The 24,793-nt window shown below is 39.9% G+C and overlaps 1 protein-coding gene across 8 annotated transcripts in view; it reads right to left on the bottom strand.

Annotated features, from left to right (window-relative positions):
- Positions 1-24,793, bottom strand: part of msh3 (mutS homolog 3 (E. coli)) — a 231,921-nt gene that overhangs the window by 131,902 nt on the left and 75,226 nt on the right. For all 8 annotated transcript variants that reach the window (XR_004576708.1, XM_034296469.1, XM_034296470.1 and 5 more), the window contains 5 exons: positions 20,530-20,639; positions 19,722-19,836; positions 19,097-19,181; positions 18,806-18,915; positions 9,595-9,727 (listed from right to left, as the gene is read on the bottom strand). Coding sequence is in view for 7 of the 8 variants with exons in the window: in XM_034296469.1 (XP_034152360.1) it covers positions 9,595-9,727; positions 18,806-18,915; positions 19,097-19,181; positions 19,722-19,836; positions 20,530-20,639 (553 nt within the window). In the remaining variant the exon portion in view is untranslated. The remainder of the gene's footprint in view (positions 1-9,594; positions 9,728-18,805; positions 18,916-19,096; positions 19,182-19,721; positions 19,837-20,529; positions 20,640-24,793) is intronic.

Below are 24,793 nucleotides of genomic sequence, written 5' to 3'. Positions count from 1 at the left end.
CATTTCTAAAGAATGCTTTCAGTACCTTGTTAAATCAAGGCCACGTAGAAAAAAGGCAGTTCTGAAGGCGAAAGGGGGTCAAACACAGTATTAGTATGGTGTTCCTAATAATCCTTTAGGTGAGTGTATGTACCATTTGTAAAGAAAACATGAGTGAGCAGGCAAAACACATGTATTTTATTTCTTATGCAATTCACATTCAACTGTAGGTCATAACAAAATAGCACAATCATAAAACAAAACATGGCAACAAAGAAAATAATTAACTGACCCCTGGTCAAAAGTCTGCATACAATTAGTTTTTAATACTGTGTATTGCCCCCTTTAGCATCAATGACAGAATGCTGTCTTTTGTAATAGTTGTGTATGAGGCCCCGAATTCCTGCAGGTGGTATAGCTGCCCATTCATCTTGGCAAAATGCCTCCATGTATTTGGTCTTCTTGCATGAACCGCACATTTGAGATCTCCCCAGACTGGCTCGATGATATGACTTTGATGGCCACTCCAGAACCTTCACCTTTTTCTGTTGTAACCAATGAAGGGTCAACTTGGCCTTGTGCTTAGGGTCATTGTTGTGCTGGTATGTCCAAAAGCATCCAACGCGCAGCTTTCCTGCAAAAGAATGCAAATTGCCTCCCAGTATTTTCTGATAACATGCAGCATTAATCTGGCCATACATTTTTTACCTGTGATTCCCTGTGCCTTTAGAGCTCACACACCCCAAAAACATCAATGAGCCACCACCATGCTTCACAGTGGGGATAGTATTCTGGTACTATAAGCCTTGTTGACCCTTTGCCAAACATAGTGCTTATGGTTGTGACCATAAAGCTCTATTTTGGTCTCGTCCAAATTACAGTGTGCCAGAAGCTGTTAGGCTTGTCAGGGTGTTGTGGGGCATATTTATAACCAGGCTTATTTGGGGTATTGGCACAGTAAAGGCTTATTTCTGGCAACTCGACCATGCAGCTCATTTTGTTCAAGTATTGTCGGATTGTGCTCCTTGAAACAACCACACCGTCTTTTTCCAGAGCAGTCTCTATTTACCTGTGGGTTTTTCTTTGTATGCCCAAAATTTCTTCTGCCAGTTTTGGCTGAGATCTTTCTTGGTTTACCTGACCTTGGTTTGGTATCAAGAGATACCTGAATGTTGCACTTCTTAATTTGTGACTGAACAGTACTGACTGGGATTTGCAAGGCTTTGGAAATCTTTCTATATCCTTTTCCATCTTTATAAAGTTCCATTAACTTGTTACGCAGTTCTTTTCTGCTCCCCATGGCTCAGTATCTAGCCTGCTTAGTTTCACATGAGACCTAACATTCACATGAGACCTAACAAACTCATTGACTATTTATACACAGACACTATTTGCAATTTAAAAAGCCACAGGTGTGGGAAATGCACCTTTAATTGCCATTTTCACCTGTGTGTGTCACCAAGTGACACACATAGGCCAAACATTCAAGGGTATGTAAACTTTTGATCAGGACCATTTGGGTGATTCCTGTCATCATTATTGTTTAAAAAAGGAACCAAACAACCATGTGATAAAAAAAGGCTTCATATGATCACTATCCTTAAATAAAATATATACTTTTTTGCACAATCAGTCATATTGACTAATTGAACAGGACTTGGCCTATTTGCTGTTACCACGATGATTGATTAGTGTCACTCCCTTGCTACCCTTTAATTTTTCTGTCCGTTTGAGTACAAACTCCCCATCCCTTTACATTGGCCGCGTACACTTGTCCATTTCCAGTGAAGTATACATTAGATAAGATTCAAGTTTATGGTAATTGAATAAGACAAGTACAGTACAACAAAAAGCAGTTAGCATCTAACCAGATCTGCAAATGGAGGGCAGAAAATGTACAAGTATTTACATGTATTAGGTACAGCATATGTACATTACAAGTGGAATGTGTAGATGTGCAGGGAAGGCAAATGCAGTACAAATGGCAATACTAAATGTGCAGTTAAGCCAAATAGAGGAGGACAGAAAGTTCAGAAAGTTCTAGGTATAGGTTTAGGTATAGTGAATGTTAAGTGGGATTAATAGTCATTCAGACACAAATGGCAATTTCTAAATGGCATTCTAGATGTGTAAACGGGGGAAATTAAGGAGTAATGTATTAGAGTAGCATGTGCAACTGGGATGCAGAGATGGCAGCATGGACTCTGGTTGACAGGGGTGTTTCTAGGCATAGGCAAACAAAGTGGCCAATTAGGGCGCATTAAAATGAATAACACATTAAGTCAAGACTTATTTGTTACAAGTGAGGTGATATTGACGACTGGAGAGACGGTGAGGGGGTGGTTCCAGGTGTGGACTGTGGGTGAGTCGAGTGAGTGCGCCAGTTTACAATTCAGGTGTTAAATTTTTCTGACTGCGGTTCTGTAGGCTACTATGAAAAGATCAAAGCCATCGGGGGCAAAAGCCCCAAATGTTTTATGATTAGCCCTGGATCTCATAAAATGTTTGTTTTACAAAAGAAAAATAGCCCTGATTGGCCGTTGTTGCCCTTCACTCTGGGGGTGAAGCCCCGAAAGTCATTGTATAACCTACGGCCACCATGGCCTTTGTGCCCCAAGTGTCAAAATCTCACAGTCAGCAGTCATTTTTTTGGTTTGTAAGTTTGTTTGTAGTTTGCAACTTACAATAACCACAAGAACAGACTACATGCAGGTAAACAAGCTAGCTAGTTATCGATAGTTATCAATAGATAGACTTATTTAGTGCCTAACTGAATCAAACTTATCCATTTTGGAAGGTGCATTCATGAGCAACTGGCAGGTGGGAAAGTTCAGACCTCCGAGTGGGAGAATACACCTGAACACTTCTAGAGAGCTCAGAGAAGTAATGTTAGATTTGGCATCACTAGACATGGCAGCATTTGTGGTGAAAGATAAAAAAACGTTTTGCTCCGCACACAAATAAGTGACTACATTTGTTTATTTACTCCTTGTGATTGTGATGTTAACGGATACTTCGGTTTACTTTTGAGTAACTGAGGTAATGTTAGCTTTCTGGCTCAATAGCCTTTATTTAACTGTCAATACCATTGCCTGTTTGTCGTTGTCATGTGAATGCATGGAATGAAACAAATTCCAGAATCTACAGAAAACATCAAGGATTAAAACTTGATCATTTAACTTATTTGGAAAGACCATATCAGTTATAATAAATTATTATTCAAAGTATGATATTAAAAATGTTGATAATGTTTCAACAATTCAAGTTGTTTATTTGTTAGCTCCAAATTCTCCTATTTCACTCGATGGCCTTTGTGCCCTAGCATGTGGCCTTGGTGTCCTAAACATTTTTGTGACACTGAAGGCCAAATGGCCTTGCCCCTAAAATGACAAAATTCAAGCCTGGAGGGGATAGTGAGACTGACTATGCTAGCTAGACGAAACCAGTAAAGATACATAAGGTATATATTAGGGCGTCTTTCCCAGGCTAGATATTTATGATTTCATGAAAGTATTCCAAGAATAATATCAGAAATACAGCTTAGATGTTTGTTTGATTGATAATGTATAAGTCTACAGTAGCTAGCTAACTAACGTAACTACTGGCTGGAGATTATTCTCAGATCAGTTTTTGTTTCCCTTTTCATCCAAAATCTTAGTTTACCTTTATTATTAATACTCATTAAAAAGTAATACATTTAGCTGTTCAAAATCTATTTTGGTTTGGACTCTGGGCTTAGCCCTGGCTGAATGTATTGTAATCCTAGCAATGCCTCTTGGGCGCAGTATAGAAAGAAGAAGATAGATGAGAAAGAAAGGAGACACGTATAGTGGTTTGTTTTGTTCTGGAATAACTGTCTCTCTCTGGTTTTAGACATTTGAAATGTAGCACATTTAGCTAGCTAATTTAGAGATCTCGTCTAGGGCGCCAGTTTGGCCAGAAACGCCAAACTGCTGGGCAATTTTGCTCTTTGAAAAAAAAAATTTTTCCATACCACCATTTCCTAGTCCAAAATCTCCCTGACTATTAAGGCAAAACGGACACCGTTAATTCTCCATACCCTTGATGTGTGTACATGCACGGGAAGTGGAAAAAATATTTTGCACGCCATCTTAAAGTGGATAAAATATTTTGTGGATTTTCCCCTTTCCTCAAAGAGTACATTTGGTTGCCCCCGAGCGAATCGATTTTGGTTTAAAACAAAGAAAAAAAATTGGCATACACTGGGCCAGTATTCCGGCAATTTTTAAAAGTTTTTCTATATTTAAAAGAAAATCGTGGCTCGGGTGCTTAACGATACAACCCTTCCCTTTGAAGGAAAGAAAAGATTGTTCCTTCATCCAGGGAACTGAAGACCAGTATGAAGTCCAATCTTTTACGTGGCTCCCATACCCTCAAGTATTAATCTAGGCAAGGTAGTTAGAGATGTTCATCCACAAATATGAATCAAGAGAGATCTGTCATTTATGCTGAGCATGAAAGTTGTTTGTTCTGCTATTATAATAAGTTTTAATAGAAATGTGATTGGTGACGACATTAATGCTAAGCTTAGGCTGAAAAAACTAAATAAACATAACTACCCAGGCTAAAATGAAGGTTAACTGGTGGATTCGTGCACACACAGCATTGAAAGAACAGTAAGAGACAGAAGGGTCAGAAGGGAAGCAACAAGAGATACCAGGAGACGAGCTGTTACACGTAGAGAGATAAACAGGGCCGTAAAAGGGCATCAACCCAGCAGCAGGACCGGTGTCTGCTCGTTTGTGCAAGGAGGAACAGGAGGAGCACGGCCACAGCCGTACAAAATTACCTCTACCGGACCAAACTGTCACAAACTGACTCCATGAGGGTGGCATGAGGACCCAACATATTGTAGTGGGAACTGTGCTCAAAGCCCAGCAGCGTTCAGCTCGACTGGCATTCGCCAGAGAACTCCAGAATTGGCAGGACTGCCACTGGTGCCCCATTCTCTTCACAGATGACAGCAGGTTAACACTGAGCACATATGACAGACGTGAATGAGTCTGGAGAAGCATGACCAGTTTAGAGGTGGGTCATTGATGGTCTGGGGAGGCATATCCTTGGAGTGTCGCACAGACGGCCACGTGCTAGCCAACGGTACCCGGTCTGTTGTTAGGTACCAGGATGAAATCCTCATCGTCAGTCCTTAAGCTGGTGAAGTGGGCCCTGGGTTCCTTCTGTTGCAGGTCAATGCCCGGCCTCATGTGGCCAGAGTGTGTAGGCAGTAGGGCTGCAAGATTTTAATGAAATATTGTATCACAATTTCATTGACAAATATTGCAATTAAAATTTGCAATCTTCAAACATAGGTGTAAACAGCGTAGATAATACCACTTAAATATAGAATTCATAGCCTACATAGTGTACAATTAAACCTAATAAGAATCGAGTTAAAGTTTAGTGTTGTCTATTTAACACTGCCTATTTGAAGGTGCAGCCTATGTCGAAATATTCATTTAACTGCTAATTTAATACATTGGCGTTTGCAGCGTTTGCCATGTTGTAATAGCTGGTTAGGCAAAATCTCTCAACCCTTGAGGTATAATTACTCACACATTAAGTTTGTTTGTAGGCACTGACATTGAAGCAAAAACATTTAATAGCAATGCTGTTGTGTAGCCTATCGGGGACATGTGCAGCCTATGTGGGACATGTGAAACGTCTTCACTAGCAGTTGCAGTGTTCATTTAAACTAAGATTGAAAAACCATCAAGTATTTCAACAAAATTAGCCCAGGTATTTCAGTAATCTACAAAAAATACAGTAGGGAGAACAAGTATTTGATACACTGCAGATTTTGCAGGTTTTCCTGCTTACAAAGCATGTAGAGGTCTGTAATTTTTATCATAGGTACACTTCAACTGTGAGGCAGAATCTAAAACAAAAATCCAGAAAGATCACATTGTATGATTTTTAAATAATTCATTTGCATTTTATTGTATGACATAAGTATTTGATCACCTACCAACCAGTAAGAATTCCGGCTCTCACAGACCTGTTAGTTTTTCTTTAAGAAGCCCTCCTGTTCCCCAGTCATTACCTGTATTAACTGCAGCTGTTTGAACCCGTTACCTGTATAAAAGACACCTGTCCACACACTCAATCAAACACTCCAACCTCTCCACAATGGCCATGGCCAGAGAGCTGTGTAAGGAAATCAGGGATAAAATTGTAGACCTGCACAAGGCTGGGATGGGCTACAGGACAATTGGCAAGCAGCTTGGTGAGAAGGCAACAACTGTTGGCGCAATTATTAGAAAATGGAAGAAGTCCAACATGACGGTCAATCTCCCTCGGTCTGGGGCTCCATGCAAGATCTCACCTCATGGGGCATCAATGATCATGAGGAAGGTGAGGGATCAGCCCAGAACTACACGGCAGGCCCTGGTCAATGATCTGAAGAGAGCTGGGACCACAGTCTCAAAGAAAACCATTAGTAACACACTATGCCGTCATGGATTAAAATCCTGCAGCGCACGCAAGGTCCCCCTGCTCAGGCCAGCTTACGTCCTGGCATTTTGGTCTAAACTCCAATCATCGTGTTTGGAGGAAGAAGAAGGATGAGTACAACCCCAAGAACACCATCCCAACTGTGAAGCATGGAGGTGGAAACATCATTCTTTGGGGATGCTTTTCTGCAAAGGGGACAGGACGACTGCACCGTATTGAGGGGAGGATGGATGGGGCCATGTATCGCGAGATCTTGGCCAACAACCTCCTTCCCTCAGTAAGAGCATTGAAGAGGAGTCGTGGCTGGGTCTTCCAGCATGACAACGACCCGGGATGGGCTACAGGACAACTAAGGAGTGGCTCCGTAAGAAGCATCTCAAGGTCCTGAAGTGGCCTAGCCAGTCTCCAGACCAGAACCCAATAGAAAATCATTGGAGGGAGCTGAAAGTCTCTATTGCCCAGCGACAGCCCAGAAGTACCTATGATAAAAATGACAGAGTTCTACATGCTTTGTAAGTGGGAAAACCTGCAAAATCGGCAGTGTATCAAATACTTGTTCTCCCCACTGTACCTACAGCACCCGCAAGAAAGAACATTTACGAATGTACAATGAATGCCGGTTGCCTCGTGTGAAGAACTTATCATTCATCTTTTTTGGAGCTGAAAATCACATAAGTTAGCGATTTGGATATTCTACAAGTCAAATATTGCAATTTCTATTATATTTCTATTAATAGTGCAGCTGTAGTAGGCAGTTTCTGGATGATGAAGACATTGATGCCATTGACTGGTCCGCATGTTCCCCAGACCTGAATCCAACTGAGAACGCCGCCAAGTAGACTGTCCAGGAGCTCACTGACGCCCTGATCCAGATCTGGTAGAAGATCCCCCAAGACACCATCCACCATCTCATCAGGAGTAGCCCAGACATTGTCGGGAATGTATACATGCACATGGGGGCCATACATAATACTGAGTCACAATATGAGTTGCCGTGATAAAATTCACAAAATTGGAACAGTCTGTGACTGCCATTTTTTACATTGATTTTGTTTTATTCTATAAACTACTGACAACATTACTCCCAAATTCCAAATAAAAATATTGTCATTTAGAGTAATCTTGTAGAAAACAACAACTGGTCAAAATAATCAAAAAAATATGCATTGTTTTCAGACTTCAAATAATGCAAAGAAAACAAATTCATACTCATTTTTCAACAGCAAAATACTAATGCTTTAACTTAGGAAGAGTTCAGAAATCAATATATATATATAATTTTTTTTATACCTTTTTTTTTTCCACAGCTTTCATGCGTCTTGGCATCCTCTCCACAAGTCTGTCACATTGCTGTTGGGTGACTTTCTGCCACTCCTGGCACAAAAATGTTAGTAATTATAGTAGCTCGGCTACTTCCTCTTGATCAAATTCCAGAGGTTTTCAATGGAGTTCAGGTCTGGAAATTGAGCTGGCCATGACAGGGTCTTGATCTGGTGGTCCTCAATCCACACCTTAATTGACCTAGCTGTGTGGCATTGAGCATTGTCCTGCTGGAAAAAACTATTCTCAGTGTTGGGAAACATTGTCAGAGACCATTGGGAGCCTCTTTCGAACCGTCCTCGCTGTGCACTTCACCCCAGCTGCTGTTTGCCATTCTTTTTGAAGGTCACTTGATGTCATCCTATGGTTGTTGAGTGATATTTGAATGAGTTGATGATCATCTTGGTCAGTGGACAGTCCTTTATGCCCTCTGCCAGTCTGTAGCTCTGTTGTCCCCAATATCTGTTGCTTGACCTTGTTCTTATGAAATGCAAACTTTGAAATTTGCAGGAAGCAACCGGACACTCACTGTATCCCTCTGCTAGTGAAGTCAGAATTGAACCCTTCTTTTCCTCACTCAAAGCTTTTCTTTTCAACTCTTTTGTCATGCTGAATAGTTGTTTTTTTTATTCAAATGACCTTTGAGGTACTACTTGCACTGTTTTTGCCATCCAGCTGGTCCTATTGCAAGAGGATAGTGATGATCACAGCACTGGTTTTTATACCTTTCCTTGTTAAATTAGATTTGGTTCAGGTAATCACCTAATCCGTACCTCATTAATTAAAATGAGGTGTGCCTGGGTTGGAATTTAACAGACACTGGAATGGAATGGCTGCCATTGATGTAGTTCAAGATTAGGAGTGATCTCTTAATTGTTTACAGAGCAGTAGCAACTGAAGCTTGTAGCCAGCAAAGTTTCAGTCTATCCTGAACAAATCCTAATGCCTGATATCCTTCTGTCCATGGCGAGGATTGAATGCCGGTCACCTATGTGGCAGTCTGAGTCTCTAACGACTACGCTATTTAACAATGGGTAGTCAGTAAGTCACTTAGTCAGTGACTCAGGCACTGCCTCAGTAACAGACATTCACTCTACTTAGCTGGCTCTGCTTACGAGGTCTGGCAAAATGTGCTACGGACAGACAAATCAAAATTTGAGGTGTTCAGATAACAAATATGAACATTTGTGAGACACAGACCAAATGAAAACATGCTGAAGGAGTGCTTGGTGCCATCCATCTGGCATGGTGGAGTCATTGTGATGGTCTGGGGGAGCTTTGGTGTTGGGAAAGTGGGAGATTTGGTAAAAGGGATGGTGAATAAGGCAGGCTATCACACCATTTTGACACAATGCTATACCCTGTGGAAGGTGCTTGAGGGGAGCCAATTTCCTCCTACAACAGGATAATGAACCAAAGCACAGCTCCAAACTATGCAAGTATTATTTTTGGAAGTAGTAGTCAGCTGGTATTCTGTCTATAATGGGGTGGGCAGCAGTCACCAGATCTCAGTCCTATTGAGCTGTTGCAGGTGCAACTTCACCATATGGTACGTACAAAGCGGCCATCAAGCCAATCCTACTTGTGGGAGGTGCTTCAGGAACCATGGGGTGAAATCTATTCAGATTACCTCAACAAATTGATAGCTACAATGCCAAAGGTTTGCTATATTTCCCATTCAAACTAATTGAATGTATATTTTTATGGAAAACAAGGACATTTAAATGGTAGTGAAATTTGTGATAATTGTCTTATATTACAATTCAATTATATCATAATGCCCCTTAAAATATGAGGCTACAGAAAACACAATTTTGAGGGTACCTTCTTATGGTAGATACTGCAGATTCCTCTCTCCAGGTCTGGCAGTCGGGACATCAGGGCTTTAAGGGTGGGCAAGGTGATGGAATCAGAATCCAGAATCTCGCAAACAGCCTGTTGTCTCTCACATATAGACCTTTGAGAGTATAGAGATGGGGGGGAGGGTGTATTTTTATTTGAAGAACAGTAGAGGGGAATCTTTGCTTGTAAACTAAAGAATGAATACTTTATTCTCACATCTTTGCTGCAAAAGATGAAATGTATTTTCTGCACTGTGCAAGTGTGTTGTTGCACTTGTTCTTGTAGCATGGGCTATATACAGTACTGGCCAAAATTTTGACACACATTCAATGTGTTTTCTTTATTTTCATAACTATTTACATTGTAGATTCTCACTGAAGGCATCAAAACAATGAATGAACACATATGGAATTATGAAAAAGAGTGAAATAACTGAAAACATAGTAGCCACCCTTCGCTTTTTTGATAACGCTGCAAACCCTTGGTGTTCTCTCAATGAGCTTCATGAGGTAGTCACCTGAAATGGTATTCACTTCACAGGTGTGCCTTGTCAGGGTTAATTAGTGGAATTTTTTCCACTGGTTGGGACCATCAGTTGTGTTGTGCAGAAGTCAGGTTGATACATAGCCGAAAGCCCTATTGGACAACTGTTAGAATTCATATTACGGCAAGAACCAATCAGCTAAGTTAAGAGAAACGAGTGGCCATCATTACTTTAACAAATGAAGGTCAATCAGTCCGGACAATTGCAAAAACTTTGAATGTGTCCCCAAGTGCAGTCGCAAAAACCATCAAGCACTACAACGAAACTGGCTCACATGAGGACCGCCCCAGGAAAGGAAGACCAAAAGTCACCTCTACTGCTGAGGATAATTTAATCTGAGTCACCAGCCTCAGAAATCGCAGGTTAACAGCAACCCAGATTAGAGACCAGCTGAATGCCACACAGAGTAGCAGACATCTCTAGAACTGTTAAGAGGAGACTGCGGGAATCAGGCCTTCATGGTCAAGTAGCTGCTAGGAGACCACTGCTAAGGAGAGGCAACAAGCAGAAGAGATTTCTTTGGGCCAAGAAAGGAATGGACATTAGACCAGTGGAAATCTGTGCTTTGGTCTGATGAGTCCAAATTTGAGATCTTTGGTTCCAACCGCCGTGTCTTTGTGCGACGCAGAAAAGGTGAACGGATGGATTCTACATGCCTGGTTCCCACTGTGAAGCATGGAAGAGGAGGTGTGATGGGGTGGGGGTGCTTTGCTGGTGACACTGTTGGGGATTTATTAAAAATTGAAGGCATACTGAACCAGCATGGCTACCACAGCATCCTGCAGCAACATGCCATCCCATCTGCGTTTAGTTGGACCATCATTTACTTTTCAACAGGACAAGTGACCCCAAACAGACCTCCAGGCTGTGTAAGGGCTATTTGACCAAGAAGGAGAGTGATGGAGTGCTGCGCCAGATGAACTGGCCTCCAGTCACCGGACCTGAATCCAATCGAGATGGTTTGGGGTGAGCTGGACCGCAGAGTGAAGGCAAAAGGGCCAACAAGTACTAAGCATCTCAGAGAACTCCTTCAAGACTGTTGGAAAACCATTTCAGGTGACTATCTCTTGAAGCTCATCAACAGAATGCTAAGAGTGCGCAAAGCAGTAATCAGAGCAAAGGATGGCTACTTTGAAGAAACTCGAATATAAGACGTGTTTTCAGTTATTTCACACTTTCTTGTTAAGTACATAATTCCACATGTGTTCATTTATAGTTTTGATGCCTTCAGTGAGAATCTACAATGTAAATAGTCATGAAAATAAAGGAAACGCATTGAATGAGAAGGTGTGTCCAAACATTTGGCATGTACTGTATATATACAGTGGGGAGAACAGTGGGGAGAACAAGTATTTGATACACTGCCGATTTTGCAGGTTTTCCCACTAACAAAGCACGTAGAAGTCTGTAATTTTTATCATAGGTACTCTTCAACTGTGAATCCAAAAATCCAGAAAATCACATTGTATGATTAATTTGCATTTTATTGCATGACATAAGTATTTGATACATCAGAAAAGCAGAACTTAATATTTAGTACAGAAACCTTTGTTTGCAATTAGAGATCATACGTTTCCTGTAGTTCTTGACCAGATTTGCACACACTGCAGCAGGGATTTTGGCCCACTCCTCCATACAGACCTCCAGATCCTTCAGGTTTCAGGGATGTCGCTGGGCAATGCAGACTTTCAGCTCCCTCCAAAGATATTCTATTGGGTTCAGGTCTGGAGACTGGCTAGGCCACTCCAGGACCTTGAGATGCTTCTTACGGAGCCACTCCTTAGTTGCCCTGGCTGTGTGTTTCGGGTCGTTGTCATGCTGGAAGACCCAGCCACAACCCATCTTCAATGCTCTTACTGAGGGAAGGAGGTTGTTGGCCAAGATCTCGCGATACATGGCCCCATCTATCCTCCCCTCAATACGGTGCAGTCGCTCTGTCCCCTTTGCAGAAAAGCATCCCCAAAGAATGATGTTTCCACCTCCATGCATCACAGTTGAGATGGTGTTCTTGGGGTTGTATTCATCCTTCTTCCTCCAAACACGGCGAGTGGAGTTTAGACCAAAAAGCTCTATTTTTGTCTCATCAGACCACATGACCTTCTCCCATTCCTCCTCTGGATCATCCAGATGGACATTAGCAAACATTCTGCCGTGTAGTTCTGGGCTGATCCCTCACCTTCCTCATGATCATTGATGCCCCACAAGGTGAGATCTTGCATGGAGCCCCAGACCGTGGGAGATTGACCGTCATCTTGAACTTCTTCCATTTTCTAATAATTGCACCAACAGTTTTTGCCTTCTGACCAAGCTGCTTGCCTATTGTCCTGTAGCCCATCCCAGCCTTGATGCAATGATGTGGGAACTGCTGATCGCAGTGGAGCAGTTGCCGTATCAGGCAGTAATGCCGTGTAAGAGGATGCTCTCAATGGTGCACCTTTAGAAGTTGGTGAGATATTTGCAGCCAAACTTCTTGAGTCTCCTCAGGAAGTTTAGGCACTTTTGGACAGATTTTACTGCCAAGGCTGCTTGCCAGGACCAGGTGAAGTCATCTTTTTTACCACCTATAATCAACCAATCAGCCAAACGCAGCATCACCATCCAGCCAGAGCATCAGTTCATCTACTGAGTCGTCATCAAACTATATATAAGTATAACAAATAATGAATTAAATATTTGTTTGTTTTAAATGGTAAATCAATTGGAAAAATACAATAATGTGTTTGTATTTAAGGTTTTAACATACATAAAAAAATTAAAAAAAGAATACACAATTATTTTTAAGAACACAGGATATAGTATTTTTATTTGTTTATAAGGCCCTACAAATATAACAAATTAAAATGACTCAACACTTCAATTATTCAAAGGTAAATCCTTTAGTATTTAGTTTTCATTTTGATGATGTACAAGGTAAAATAAGAGACATTATTGACAAGTTTGCGGGTTAGGGTTATCTACATATCAAAGGATATGTGCATAAGTCTACATAGGCCTAACGCACGGTTGCTTGATAAACACGATACAATTCAGAGAATGAATAACACATGGGCTACAGCCTATTCGTAGAAATGTAATTGATAGTTTAAATACATTTTACCCAAATCGTGCTGTCTCTTCCAGACTCCTATCTCGCAGTGGCATTTGTGGTCGCCGTTGGTTCGTTTGCCATTGTGAACTAAACGCTGTAAATTGTGTCTAAGTTGTGTTCTACCCTCATCATAACACTTCAGTCACATGCATTGTTGTGTCTGAGTTGATGAGCAGGTTATCGCCCATTCATCCATTGACGTCATTGCTATTCCCTTGCAATTCAGTAGATTCGATTATACTAGGTTCCTGAGGTAGACGTGTATGTGTAACAACTGAAAAAGAATGTAAACAACATGTAAGCAATTTCTTAATTTTCAGTAGAATTAGCAGAGAAAAATCAAAGAGAGACAATATGATGTGTGTGCGATTTAGTTTAGCTTTTTCTCCTAAAATAAAAAAAGTAACTTGTAATACCTTTGTTGAATTGGTGAGTGGTGACTGCTAAACAATATACTTGGTATTTTGTGTAGTGAATACTTAAGGATAATACATTTGTAGATTTACATTTGATGAATTAGCCTACACAATATTTCCTATTGAAAAATGGTAACGTACGATAAGTAGCCTATATTGTTTGTATTATGTTTCCATAATAGCCTAATTAAGCCATTTGTAAGTTATTCAAATTCAGCCAAGGTCTGATCATGCTTCTAGTAGTATTGCACATTCATCCATTGATGTCAGACATTCAGTGAGGGGTGATTAGCACCTGGGTACCATTTGGGTACCAACGCTAAGTGGCATGGATTAAGTAAAAGAACAGGGTAAAAAAAAACTGGTATACCGTCTCTAAATCGTTTTCTGTTTGTCAGTTTAGAATTCTGACAACGGAACAATGTAATAAACACCTAGTTATGGAAGGAGGAAGATGTAGCTTTCAAAATGGCTGTTTTATTTTAATTAATAACTTAAATGCCAATTGGCGTAGGCATTTGGCGGTTCTAGTGTTAAGACCCAGGGTCCTGAGCTTGGGAACAAGCTTTTTGGGCACAATAAGGTTGAATGCTGAGCTGTAGTTCACGAACAGCATCCTCACGTATGTGTTACCCATTTCCAGGTGAGAGAGGGCAGTGTGTACGGACAGGGCGATGGCATCGTCCATAGATCTGTTGGGACGGTATGCAGATTGAAGGTGGTCCAAGGTGTCAAGAAGGGGAAAGCAGTGGGTTCTGAACAAAAGGCAATGTCAATTGGCAAAAAGCAAATAACAAAAAGCATTAGTTTACGACAATATTCAGCAAAGCAAAGAAAATATTTAGCCTTGTCCAATGTTTCTCCCACATTAGGTATTTAATGGTAACAAGTCTGTAAACTTGTAAACTGCATCTTTCTCATCTCCGCAACATTCTTGCTAAAATGAAAAAAAACTGAAAGAATACAATTATGCTGCTTCCAGCAAGCCTTGCTTTGCAGATGTGATTATTTTGCTTGGGGAGTGGCACTTTGTTTTATCACGGTTTGGAGATAAGAGTTCTTGCTGACAATTTCCACTAAGGACAGAGGAAGTTCTATTTCTGTAAAGAACAGAAAAAGCCTTTACTACCCTTTCTCAGGACACCAGAAGTTGACTGATCATCTATATGTTGTGGTGTTAAAAGCAATGTACTTTGTCTTATGTTCTGTGAGTGTCTTGTTGTATGTTCTCTGTCATGTTTTGTCTGTACACCAGTGTCTTTTTCTCGGTTTGTGTTTAATCATTGAACTTAAACTGTTTGTGTAAACAAATATACTCTTGTTGCTTGCTCTTTCAGATTACCGGCCATTTCTCTGTAACTGATCTATCAGTTTGTGACAAGTGCTCATGTAAAAAGGGCTTTATATAAACAAATTGGATTGATTGGTTGATCAAGGTGGCAGGAATCTGCATGTTGGGAAAGAAGTCAAATTTCCAGTCAAGGCCATTTTAACAATTTTCTATCAAACCCAGCTGAGATAAAATGTTTATTCAGCAATGCAGACATAAGAAACTGTTTAGATAGAGAAGTCAATGATTTTCCCAGCTTTAGCGAATGAACAGCTTTCCAAAATGGTCCACAATAGTGTTAATTACATTTTTGCTGCATAAAGAATTGCAACCAGAGATAAACAAAACGCCAAAATGTCCAATGGTTGTGGACTTCATAACAAAAAGCTACACGCCTGAAAATTTACAAATAAAGGTATTTAAATCAGGAGCTATGATTAACATGCCTGGAAAAAGATGCAGGTGTATTTTGCCCTCACACACTAGAGTTGGAGAGGTCAACATTCCTGTTTGGATCACAATAGAATTGCTGAAGTTTGTTCAATTTTGGGGTCCTCGCCAAAACTACCATACAAAATCCCTCCATGACAACACTCTATTTGAACGTCATATCGAGTGTTTGGGTGCATTTGTACGTAAGAATAGAGCAATACTGGATAATCAGGATATTTTACTGCAAAACTCTGGGTGCATGTCCTAATGCATTCCTCCAGGTCCACACCATTGCTTTTTGTTTTCCCACTCAAGAGAACACTCAATGCTGTAACCTTGGCAACATTGCACATTAATAATACAACAGCATTGCAGTAAAACTACACTGTGTTTTAAATACAGGGGAATTTAAAAATTTAGTTGTTCCCTTCCATCCATAGCCCATGCACACCTGTCACTTTATATCATGCACATCTGCCACTTTTATATTGCACTACGGTTGTATAGTTATATAGTTATTATTATTGATGTGTTTTTGTATAGTGTTATTACTGATTGATTGTGTTATCTTATTTTTTTTTATTACAATTACTGTTACTTTTTAACTTTTAACTGCACTGTCGGGAGTATGAAATCAAAGCATTTCATTGCAGTAACTTCTATTGCAAATGACAAATAAACCTTTTGAACTTTTGAGGATGGGCTTCCAAAGATGATCCAAGGGTAATCAGATCCACTAAGACAGTCCCTTAGCCCACTGTTGCATAATTTGTTCCTGTTTGTTAAATAGTCATTTATGTAGGGGTGAGGTAACTTGTAAAATACTGTGGACTGTGAAGATTTCTGGGCCCTATCATATTGGTAACGGATGGAATTATTTTTATATTAAATGACATAATAAATGTAACTAGAAAGAAATCCATGTGCATCTATGTCAAAATAATTGCACTTAACACTAGGAGTGCCAAATCCCTATCAGAATTGGTGTTTGAATTTGTAATTAAAACTGCCATTTTGAAAGCTACACACTGTTTTTTTTACCATGTTTTCAGACTTAAATCATCAATAGCCCATGGCACTTAGCATTGCTACCCAAATGGTACCCAGGTGCTAATCACCCCTCACTGAAAGCATGATGTCAATGGATGAATATGCGATACACCCAGACGAATGATCAGAGAATGGGTTGAATTTGAATGAACTTACAAATAAAATTAATAAAATAAAAAGATTTACATGACCATTCAAAAACAAACCGTATAGGCTACTTATCACACGTTACAGTTTTTCAATATGAGATTCAGCTTATTGTGCAGGCTAATTCATCAAATGTAAATCTAAAATGTAAATCTACAAATGTATTACGCGAAATAATTATTCACGAAGCGAAATACCAAGGATATTGTTTACCAGTCACCAATTACCAATTCAACAAAGGTATTACAAGTTAATGTTTTTATTTTAGGAAAGAGAAACTAAATGGCACACACATCCTATTGTCTCTCTTTGAATTTTCTCTGCTTATTTTACTGAAGATTAATATTCTAATGTATTTGGCTAAGTAATTATTCACAAAACTAAATACCAATGATATTCTTTACCACTATAGAGTTATGCATTGCCGTTAAAATCAACTCGATAGTCTACTCATTTTGGAAGTCATCTTTTTCTAATAACTCCTTAGTTTTTCGATAACGTATTAATGTCACCTATAGAACAATCGTATATGCCAGTAATCTAGTACACTAGAGCTATGCTTTGCCGTTGAAATCAAGCCAACGTGCTGTAGGCTTGTGTACAGCTATTCATGTGGATATCCTCTGATCGTCGCAAACAGCTCGATAATGTCTGTTATTTTACCTTGTACATCACCTACAATGAAATCAAAATGAAATCTACATTTTAATTTATTTATTTTTGAAAAATGTAAATGTCATTTTGTACAATTGTAGGGCATAATAAATGAAAATGTATTTAAAAAAAATCTTCATATGATTAGACCTTCAATACAAAGACATTCATGGATTTTTTTTTTATCATTAACCATTTAAAACATTCTGACTGACTATTCTGACTATTTTAGACTATTCTACTGTAGGAAAACAGTTCAAGTCCTTTGTGTTCATTGTGTTTGCCAAGGTAAAGTAATGCTAATGACTTTGGGTAAGTGCTTTAGGTATGTCGGATTTTATGATAAATAGCCAAGTTTCCAAAAAGTTATTTGAGTTTGTCATCGTTAAACAGACCTCCCAACACACTGTGCTGTAGTCATATTTACGAGTTTGTCATCATTAAAGAGACCTCCCAATACATATTGTAGTCATATGTAGTCACAGAAGCTCCTAGCACACCTTTGTGCTATAGTGTCTTAAATATGTATGGCATACTTAGTAGACTGGCTATTTAGGAGGACGTTGAACTCTGTAGGTATGTAACTATGTTTTGTATTGTAACTATTACTTGATTGGAATACATTTTATTACTTTGGAATATAGATTAGTACGGCATTCCTCGTACATCTCCATTCTCAAGCTCGTAGGACTACTGGTAATTACACAAACATAAGTAAGCGACCAGACTTTGTATCCCTGAGACCTGGATTTTCGAAGCAGCCTGGTTAAACCCATGAACATCCCTGAGTCATGGGTTTCGTAACATTCGTTATAGCCCCAGGACTACATGCCATTTTACTTTATAGTTCGTGTTAAACAACCTACACCTCATGGGCACTTATGATAACTGATATAGGCACACACACATACGTAAATCGAAGTGACCAGACAGATCATACCTGAGTTCCCGGGTTGCTACACGATTTTCTAAGAACTTCAAGCATATCATGGTCATTTATGGATGCGTATGTTTACAAAAAATATGGAGTCAGATTATATATTTATCACTAAGGTTATGTTCCCTTGCACTCATTTCCCTAGCCGTGCCCAGGTATCCTTCTAAGTGGTAAACCTTTCCAACCACTCTCTAATACCCCACACTACAGACCCATCCTCTCTGGAACGATCTTTTAATACCCAATCATGTTACTGACCTAATTAGTGGGGTGATGTTCCACCAGGTTCAGTTTTTTAGCATGACACACATTTTCCTGTATTTTGTTGCCTATTTCCCAACTTTTTTGAAACGTGTTGAAGGCATCAAATTGGTCATATATTTTCTCAAGAAACAATAAAATGTCTAAGTTTCAACATTTGATATACTGTGCTAGGTTGTGATATGTTGTGTACTATTTTCTATTGAATATAGGGTTTAAATGATTTGCACATCATTGCATTCTGTTTTTATTTACATTTTACACAGCGTCCCAACTGTTTGAAAATGGGGTGGTACATCACCCTCAACACCAATACATTAATAACTGTACTCACTGTACATCTTTGAGGGGCTGGCTTATCCACTTCCTCATCAGTCTCCTCCCAAATGGAGTTCGGGTGTGGTCTAACACCCACAACAAACTTCCCTTTACACCTCCATCTGTCTGTAAAATTCACATATTCACATATTTGAAGAAGTTGTGCATTTGGCCAAGCAATATCTTAACGATGACAGTTGACCAGGCAACAAAACCAAAAGTAATGTTTAGGCCACACAGCCTTGCTGTAATACAAGTGAATTGCAAGGAAATATCAGTTCCCACTCATTAAGTCACATATACGCACATTGTTGGTGAATATCTCCAGGTTTCTAAGAGTGGTAGCACTGAGGACCATAGCGTTTGTCTCACAGGATAGATGCTGGAACAAACTTTAAAAAAATCAAAAATAAATGTACAATATGAAGGTTTTGTTTATACTGGAATATATTTGTTTATACTGGATATATTTTTACAAATGTATTTTATATTTTTGCATTGTCATAGACAGTAAGAACCCAAGGAAGACAGGGTAAGTTGAGATATAGAGGTGAAGGGAGGAGACCAAAACCAAACCATGGTGTCTAGCAGGATGCCGCAAATCTGTGTGTTATCTGATCTGAGTGTTACCATTGGACCACTGTTCTTCACTCAATGTCTTATGTTGCTGTGAATGTTTTATCCAAAGCAAACAAGTTTGCTTTAGATAATTGTGGAAGTTTCAGTTTGGAAGTGTGTGGGTCTGGCTTTAATGCTTTTTCAGTCTTAATGACCTCTCCGATGTCTATGGATTTAAAGAAAACATTTGCTAGGCACATCAGTGGGAGAATGTGACTTTGATGTTTAAATAACTGTGAAGGGGTGTTGTCATTGGGTTTGGGAGGTGGAGAGAAGACATCTATAGGTCATCTGTTTTAACCAGAAACATCTACCTGTGCTGTAGGAGTACTTTCTCCAGATTAAACTCTCTCAGATAGTGGATGAGAGGACCAAGACAGCAGATCACAGGGCTCTCCAACGAGGCAACACTGGAGAACGATCTGGAACCTAAGGACTCGATAAAAAACCCACACAGCCAAGAGTCACAACTTGGTTTTGGACCTTGTCAAATAATACTGGTTTTGTTGATTGTCCAACACAGTGCCTAAAAGACATATACCCACACACTATTCTAACAGATGTAGGAGCAACACAGTTGGAATTATTGCAATATTAATTACCTACAGTAATACTTAAAACATAGTTTAACAATAGCTTTCTCCCAAAAACAATTAATTGGTGGATGTATACACAAGTTAATTAAAAAACAGACCAGTCCAGCTTAAAAAACATGGACTGGCTTCTGTTGTTAAAATAGAAGAACCAGATGTTACTACCTAGAGAACCAGATGTTCTCTAATTAGTGACCTAAATCAATCAAGTACAATGGCCTGAATAAAACCCTGTAGTAGTTCAGGCCACAGGGAAACAAGTTGAGAATACTTCGTGACTACACTTGTCCCCATCCCTGACTACACTTGTCTTTTAAAATACTTTAAAATGACTATTAAATACTGGTCTTTTAAATGACTATGAAATATCTTACAAATAAATATACCAAAGAATTTAGAAAATGGTGAACAAAACCTATAAGTAAAACAACATGCACATGCACAATGCAGGTGAAATGCCTAAGTGGTATTGCTCTCAGACAGACAAAACAAAAACATAAATATAAGACAGATGACAGACAGGACTGACCTATTTCCTGAGTGTGACTGTAGAAGTTATTGACAGTGTTCATTGCGGAGGCAAAGTCAAACAGAGTATTGTCCCTCTTCTCTATACGTACAACATCCCCAGCCTGCACACTGGGAAAACAATGTGGCAAATGGAGAGGGGAAAGTGAGAAGGACAGGAGGAAAGAAGGAGCAATTGGGAAAAGAGGCGGGATGGAAGGAGGAAGTGCAGGCAGATACATTTTTTTTTTTACAAAAGCTTTTAATTAATTCAGAAATGCTCAGACATATCTTTAACAATGTAAAAATATCTCTAAAGATGTGTGAAATATGTATGTAATACGAAGTAATTCAACCAAAAAATAAAGTTTGTTGCAAAATCATATTTTTGTAAAAGTCCATTTACCCTGAGTTGTTCCTGAAGGCACATAGTAATTTTGTAAAAGAAATCCATTATTCAGCACTGTCCCAGTCCGTAGTTAGCATTATTAGCATCGTCCAAATTCATGAATGGAAACAGTGCATACCACTATATCAAAGCTGCATGGCAAGCGGAAAACTACTCCAAAACATTTCAAACTACATTCGGTAACTGCGTCGCAATAGCATAGATTTTTTAGACTGTATTCTGATAACAACAAAAAACTGCGGAATTTGGTGAATTCCAAATGGTACTAGCATACTATTTCCTATAGCTACCACACATAGCTTCTGTTCTTCAGTAATGATTTATTCGGGGTTGGCAGAAACTTTAACCTCAACAAGCTACTTGAAGTGAGCTAGTTTCGCTAGCTGCCCTGTTTTTAATCGGTGGACTACATTTATCTTTTTGAAAAATGCCACAATCATGTTTTGTTTGCAAAGAAAAGAAAAAGAGACATGGGAGAGGAGACTTGGGGTTTCACTCGTTGCCTTTTCTTAATCCAGAGTTGTGTAAACTATGGCTTATTGTCATAAATGTCCACAATGTGGGAAAATCAATGGAGCAACTTGGCCAACCAGACATGAGCATGCCATGAACACTTTACTGCAGAGAATCGTGACCCATGTTCACTTAGAAGAGGACCAATGGCGAATGCAATTCCATCAATTTACCCAGTTCAACCCATGGAGACAAGACAGATCGTAAGTAATAATTCTGACTGTTATTTTATAATACACAAAGTATACACTGCCTCATTAGTTTACAACTGCAATACGTGTATATTGTTCAGGCATCAATAGAATTTCTGTTTAATTGTATGTGGCCAAGTTGTCACAGCAGGGATGCAGGACACAGGCACAGAGTCGAGGGAATACATTATTTTAATGTTTCTAAGAAAAAACTGAACCAAAAACAACAAAAGGAGAGTAGAACCGTGAACTCTGCACTTGTTTCCTGCCTCCCTATCTGTGACCAACCTCACCTGGACAAAGTAGAGCTGGACCATGGGGGAGCTCCTCAATGGTAAGGAGCTGGTCACCAATGAGGAGTACCTCCATGGTTTAGCCTAGGGGTTTTGCGATATACCGGTATTGACGATAACCGTGATATAAAAAAAATGAAATATTGATATGTTAATAATACACAATATCGTATTCACTAGGGAAAACTGAAGTTCTATTTTTCCCAAAACTCCTCTCGGTTGTTCGATACCCTATTCATGTCACATATAGATACATGTTGTTTGTGCTTAAAGGAGACTGGACCTATGCACTGGTGACGATAGCCATGCAGACCAATTTGATGCAGTGTGCAGCGTATTGGCCTGAGCACTGACAGGCTGACCCTCCACCCTTTCAACCACTACAGCAATGCTGGCAGCACTCAAATGTCTATTTCCCAAAGACAACCTTTATTTAGAGTAACAATTCTTTTTTCAGATCCTCAGAGAGTTCTTTACAATGAGGTGCCATTTGGAACTCCCAGTGACCAGTATGAGGGAGTGTGAGAGCGATGACACCAAATTTAACACACCTGCTCCCCATTCACACTTGACACCTTGTAACACTAACGAGTCACATGACACCAGGGAGGGAAAATGGCTAATTGGACAGAATTTGGACATTAACACTTTTTACAAATTTACACTTTACAGTGTTCCACAAGCTGTACACTCACCACTTACATTGTAGCAAAGTGTCATTTCCTCAGTGCTGTCACATGAAAAGATTTAATCAAATATTTACAAAAATGTGAGGGGTATATTCACTTTTGTGAGATACTGTATATAGAATTGGTTGAATTCTATATGTTAATAATTTGGAGAACAAAGTTGGAGAACATAAATTCCATGAAACATTACTGTCCAATGAATTAATGTTTTCTAATGCAATTTCAGTTTGACAAGTTATTTACATGAACATGAAATGTTTTTGAAAGATTTTAGACAGTAAGAGGTGTAAGAGGTCTTTGTAACAAAAGATTTGAGGTCTTGGAATTGGAGTGGCATACCCAGCAGTTCCAGTCTAACTTGAGGTTCTCCAGACAGAGTGTGAGACATGGGGAGAAAAGAAGCACAATGTAAATCAAACTGATCTGTGTGGACAAGCAACCACAAACAAGATGTCTTCAGCTGGTAGCCAGCTATATAAGTTGGGATTGCATTAATTGGGCACAATGGAAAATGGGATTCATGCTCCAACGTGCGTGCAAACTCTCTCTTAGTTGTGTTAGCTATTCTTTTTACTGCTGGAACATGCACCGATCTACTATAACATTATGACCACCGGCCCAATATTGTGTTGGTCCGCCTATTTTCACAAAAACAGCCCTGACACGTGGAGGCATGGTGTGCATTGGTATCTGGCACCAAGACGTGAGCAGCAGATCCTTTAAGTCCTGTAAGTTACAAAGTGGGGCCTCAATGGATCGGACTTGTTTGCCCATTACATTCCACAGATGCTCAAACGGATTGAGATTTGGGGAATTTAGAGGCGAGGGCATCACCTTGAACTCGTTGTAGTGTTCCTCAAACCCTTCCTGAACTATTTGTGCTTTGTGGCAGGGAACATTATCCTGCTGAAAGAGGCCAATGCCATCAGGGAATACCGTTGCCATGAAAGGGCGCACATGGTCTGGAACAATGCTTAGGTAGTTGGTACATGTCAAAGTAACATCTAAACTAATGGCAGGATCCAAGGTTTCCTAGCAGAACATTGCCTCTGCCAGCTTGCCTCCTTCCCATAGTGCATCCTGGTGCCATGTGTTCGCCAGGTATGCAACACACACACCCAGCCATCCATGTAATGTAAATGAAAACGTGATTCATCAGACCAAAACACCTTCTTCCATTGCTCTGTGGCCCAGTCCTGATGCTCACGTGCCCATTGTAGGCGCTTTCGGTAGTGAACAGGGGCCAGCATGGGCACCCTGACTGTTCTGCGGCTACACCACCCCATACGCAACAAACTGTGATGTACTGTGTTTTCTGACACTGTTCTATCAGTGCCAGCATGAACCTTTTCATCAATTTGAGCTATAGTAGCTCAGCTGTTGGATCAGACCACACGGGCCAGCCTTCGCTCCCCACGTGCATCAGTGAGTCTTGGCCGCCTATGACCCTGTTGCCGGTTCTCCACTTTTCCTTCCTTGCCCATTTTTCCTGCTTCTAACACATCAACTCTGAGGACAGAATGTTGACTTGCTGCCTAATATATCCCACCCACTGTCAGGTGCCATGATAAGAAAATCAGTGTTATTCACTTCACGTGTTAGTGGTCATAATGTTATGGCTGATCGGTGTATACTGACATCACGGACTGGGCTGGCATCCTGTGCCGGCATCCTACGCCAAGATATCTTGCCTCGGGAGTTTACATCTATTGTTGTTATGGCAGTCTACATACACCCGGATGTTAATGCTAAACTAACAATGAAAAAACTGTAGGCTGCAATTAGCTAACAGCAGACAGAACACTCAGATGGTGTTTTGGGGATGGCAGGGGACTTCAATCATTCAAATCTGAAAACAGTTTTTCCCAAATTCCACCAAAATGTCTCCTGCCCCACCTGAGAAGACAATACCATGTGTACACAAACATTACAGAGACTTACAAAGCAATTCCCCTCCCCCACCTGGGTCAATCTGACCACCTCTCACTATTCCTACTACCCCTCATTGAATGTGTGAAACCATCAGTGAGGACAGTCCAAGTGTGGCCAACTAAAGTGTACTCTTGTACAAAGATTATAGATGGTCATCCATATGAGACATTCTAAAACTTCCTCATCACATTAGTTTGAAGTAGTTTAGCTAATAAATAGGCATTTGTCTTGCTAAGTTATAAATAAACTTTTATGCTAA

The sequence above is a fragment of the Esox lucius genome, chromosome 13, assembly GCF_011004845.1.
Source record: "Esox lucius isolate fEsoLuc1 chromosome 13, fEsoLuc1.pri, whole genome shotgun sequence".
Taxonomy (NCBI): Eukaryota; Metazoa; Chordata; class Actinopteri; order Esociformes; family Esocidae; genus Esox; species Esox lucius.
This window is presented reverse-complemented; position numbering and strand designations above follow the sequence as displayed.